This window comes from Argentina silus, assembly GCF_951799395.1.
Source record: "Argentina silus genome assembly, chromosome: 12".
NCBI classification, from domain to species: domain Eukaryota; kingdom Metazoa; phylum Chordata; class Actinopteri; order Argentiniformes; family Argentinidae; genus Argentina; species Argentina silus.
Genome location: NC_139666.1, coordinates 70,001 through 74,603, shown reverse-complemented (window position 1 = coordinate 74,603; position 4,603 = coordinate 70,001). Strand labels below are relative to the sequence as shown.

At 45.1% G+C, this 4,603-nt stretch overlaps 1 protein-coding gene across 1 annotated transcript in view; it reads right to left on the bottom strand.

The window, feature by feature from the left end:
- Window positions 1–3,528: 3,528 nt before the first annotated feature.
- Window positions 3,529–4,603, bottom strand: part of mab21l3 (mab-21-like 3) — a gene marked incomplete at its 3' end in the record, with an annotated part of 3,537 nt that continues 2,462 nt past the window's right edge. The window contains exons 6-7 of the mRNA XM_083682001.1: window positions 3,995–4,189; window positions 3,529–3,762 (exon numbers count right to left, since the gene is read on the bottom strand). Coding sequence (XP_083538127.1) covers window positions 3,529–3,762; window positions 3,995–4,189 — 429 coding nt within the window. The remainder of the gene's footprint in view (window positions 3,763–3,994; window positions 4,190–4,603) is intronic.

The window sequence follows — 4,603 nt, the reverse complement described above, 5'->3', positions numbered from 1 at the left end:
GGGGGATGGCAGGGCACGCAGGTAGGCAGGGCAGGCAGGTAGTCAGACAGGCAGGGGTCGGGCAGGCAGACGGTTAGTCAGACAGGCAGGGGTCGATACACGGGTAGAAAGTTCTAGGGGAGGCAGATAATCTGACAGGGGTTAGGCAGAAGCACAGTCCAGAAAAACACTTGTCGGTGCAAAACCAGGAATCAACAGACTAGAAATGCTGGGACGTATAGGTAGGAAGTACTATGATGAACTGGCGGGGAATGAATGAAAAGCCGGAGTATAAATCACAGAAGGGTGATGAAGAGACGAGCCGCAGGTGTGTAGATGATGACGTTACTATTAGTAGCCACGCCCACAACAAACACCCAGGCTGGGGAGAGGGAGAGAGACTGACACTGGCTAGGTGGAAGTGGAGGGCGTGACAGGGTTAGGGTTAGTTCGGGTTAGGGTTAGGGTTAGTTAGGGTTAGAAGTATTAAATACAACAGAGTTCTTGTCACTCAAATGCAAAATGTTCTATTAACTTAAAAGTTGGTCATTTGTTAACTTGACTTAAAAACGTAAGTGTCGCCTCTAAATGTAACCCTAACCCTAACCCTAAACCTAAACCTAACCCGAACCCTAAACATAACCCTCAATTCCCATCAGGTTTGTCAGTAACACATCCAGATGTTGAGGTTTCTGGAAATGTTCAAGTTCACCAAACTCAATATATCTGTATTAGTAAAGCCTATCATTCTAGAACAGTACTATCATTCTAGAACAGGACTATCATTCTATCATTCTAACATTCTATCATTCTAGAACAGTACTATCATTCTTGAACAGGACTATCATTCTATCATTCTAACATTCTATCTTCTAGAACAGTACTATCATTCCAGAACAGTACTATCATTCTAGAACAATACTATCATTCCAGAACAGTACTATCATTCTAGAACACCGCTACAGCTACAATATCATCCAGCGGGTCTAGGTGAGCCAGGCCTACCGGGAGGCTCGCGCGTCACCAGGCCTGAACGGTAGAAACATCATCAGTCTCGTGCATTCCGGTGAACAACATCGACATGATTCCCGGTGTCCGTTAGACACCGTCTGGTCTCGCGCTGATCACGGATTTATCCAAAACAACAACAACAACATATCGGTCCCAGCGTCGGTGGCTTGTGTGTGTGTGTGTGTGTGTGTGTGTGTGTGTGTGTGTGTGTGTGTGTGTGTGTGTGTGTGTGTGTGTGTGTGTGTGTGTGTGTGTGTGTGTGTGTGTGTGTGTGTCATATTCCAGCCACGCGCATAATGAACCTGATTGATGCCCTCCGCGTCACGGCTCGAGACAAACACGGTTCAGATCGTGATGTGACTTACCGACTACCGGCCCGTCTCCTCGCGCTGCTGCGGTAAAACCTCAACTGACAACATTTACGATTGACGATGTGCGCGAGGTGAGAAGAAACCCGGACGTCCGTCTCCCGTTAACCGCAGAGCTGCGTGCAGCGGTGACGTGACTATTTCGCTGATGCCGCGAGCCTCCTTTAAACGAAACCGTCAATAATGAATCCTCCGGTAACGGAGGAAGAGTCACGGTGTGAACTGATGTTCGGTAACGGATTAAAACACCTACGATTCTCAAATAAATCTCTCTGTGTGTGTCTCTCTCTCCCTATTGGACAGAGTCGGAGCCTGCAGCCAATGATCCGCACCTCTAGCGGGAGGGCTGTGTGTTCTGTCACACACACACACACACACACACACACACACACACACACACACACACACACACACACACAGAGAGAGAGACAGACCACACACACACACAGACCACACACACACACACACACACAGACATATATACAGACACACGCACAGGCCTACAACCTTCATGGGAGCAGACCAGAGGAGCCACTTAGTGAACAACTGTCACAGGAAACAACCCTAACTCTAACCCTAACCCTAACCCTAACCCAGACTCTCTCCCTCTCTCTCTGTCTTTGTGCGTGCGTGCGTGCGTGCGTGCGTGCGTGCGTGCGTCAGGCTCCTCATCCCTCCATCCTCTGTAGTAACACTGGAGTATCTCCATAGTAACACTGGAGTATGTTGAAGGACAGGTCTGAGACGAGGAGAGGAGAGGAGATGTTTATTGGGACAAACTGATGAAGTATTCGGTCATTTCTTTCAGTCTTACTCTCAGTTCTACCTGCTTCTAATCCTAACCTTAACCCTAACTCTAACTATCATCTCACGTAATAACCCTAACCCTAACCCTAACCCTAACCCTAACCCTACCTGCTTCTAACCCTAACCCTAACCTTAACCCTAACTCTAACTATCATCTCACGTAATAACCCTAACCCTAACCCTAACCCTAACCCTCACCCTACCTGGTTCTAACCCTAACCCTAACCACCATCTCACATAATAACCCTAACCCTAACCCTAACTACCATCATGACTTTACCCCCAGCACACCCACAGAATGCACCCTACCAGCACATAGTCACTTTAACAACACCTCTTACACCAACGGCACAGTGCAATAATAATGACATTCCACTGACCCACTTTACTTTTTTACTCTACTATTTATACTGCAATTGTGTCATGTCTACTGTCTTGTGTCCCCAACAATCGTCACTGTCCAACCGTCTCACTTATCACTAACCCTAACCCTAACTACACTGTCCAACCGTCTCACTTATCTGTACTATGTCACTTATTGTCTTGTCCCTACCTCATTGCACTACTGCGTATTTGTATTATTTGTATTATTTGTATTATTTGTATTGGATGTTGCATTGTCAAGGAACCAAGCCCAAGAATTTTACTCCCTGTATGAGATGTAACAAATAAACTTGAACTTGAACTTGAACATCTCTCATAATAACCCTAACCCTAACCCTAACCCTAACCCTAACCCTAACCTTAACCCTAACACTAACCCTAACTACCATCTCACATAATAACCCTAACCCTAACCCTAACCCTAACCCTAACCCTAACCACCATCTCACATAATAACCCTAACCCTAACCCTAACCCAACTCTGGGCTTAAAAATGATTAATGATTAAAATAACATCATACAATAGCATAATAATAATAATAATAATAATAATAATAATAATAATAATAATAATAATAATAATAATAATAATAACAATAATAATGATAATGATAATAATAATAATAATAATTATTATTATTATTATTATTATTATTATTATTATTATTATTATTATTATTATAACAACAGTACACAATAACATAGTACAATAGTATAATACTACTACTAATAATAATAATAACTATAATACATAATATAATAATAATAATAATAATAATAATAATAATAATACATAATAATATAATAATAATAATAATAATAATAATAATAATAATAATAATAATAATAATAAATAATAATTAATAACATTTCACTAAACACATACGTTTATAAAATAGATCATCAAATATGTGGAACACACCAACACACATACATACACACACGCGCACACGCGCACGCACGCACGCACGCACCCAGGCTAGTGTATGTAGAGGCGGGGGTTAGCCAGGAAGTGGGTGATCCTCTGTGCTGATTGGTCGAGCTCGGCGGTGTTGGAGTACTGCAGCAGGTTGGCGGAGGGCAGGAAGTAGTGGCGGAGGAGACGCTGGCTCACACACTTATACAACTTCCTACTGACGCGCAGCACGCTCTGCCTGATGCTGCTCCAGTCACGGCCACGGGGACAGCGCTCACAACACCACAGGAGCAGAGTCTGGGGGGGGGAGGGGGAGGAATATTTGATTATTTGAATATTTGAGGGAGAAGCTGATGAAGGTTGATTGATTGAGGCTGTGTGAGGATACTTCCTTCCTGTCTCACTTCCTGTCTGAACTCTGAGATCAGCTACAGTCCAACAGGGAGGAGAGGAAGTGGGCGGGGCTCCGTTTTGATTGGCAGGGTAGGTGGGCGGGGCTCAGGGGAGGTGGGGTTGGGGGCAGGCCTACCTGCAGGTGGAAGGCGGTGATAACAGGCTTGTTCCCGGGACACCAGATGTCCTCCTTCAGCTGACGGACAACATGGTAACATCGCCACCGGCAACCGCCGTCCTCGTCCACGCCCCCTAGCAACGCAAGCTCCGCCCTCGAGAACGACAGCAGCCAATGGTAGTTTGACGTCGCCATGAGGTTGAAACCAAACGACTTGAGAGAGAGAGAGAGAGAGACAGAGAGAGAGAGAGAGACAGAGAGAGAGAGAGAGAGAGAGACAGAGAGAAAGAGAGGGAGAGAGAGAGAGAGACAAAGAGAGAGAGAGAGACAGAGAGAGAGAGAAAGAGAGAGAGAGAGACAGAGAGAGAGAGAAAGAGAGAGAGAGAGAGAGAGACAGAGAGCGAGAGAGAGACAGAGAGACAGAGAGAGAGAGAGAGAGACAGAGAGAGAGAGAGAGAGAGAGAGAGAGAGAGACAGAGAGAAAGAGAGACAGAGAGCGAGAGAGAGACAGAGAGCGAGAGAGAGACAGAGAGCGAGAGAGAGACAGAGACAGAGAGAAAGACAGAGAGAAAGAGAGACAGAGAGCGAGAGAGAGACAGAGAGCGTGTTTAGAGAAGGTTGGAAGTA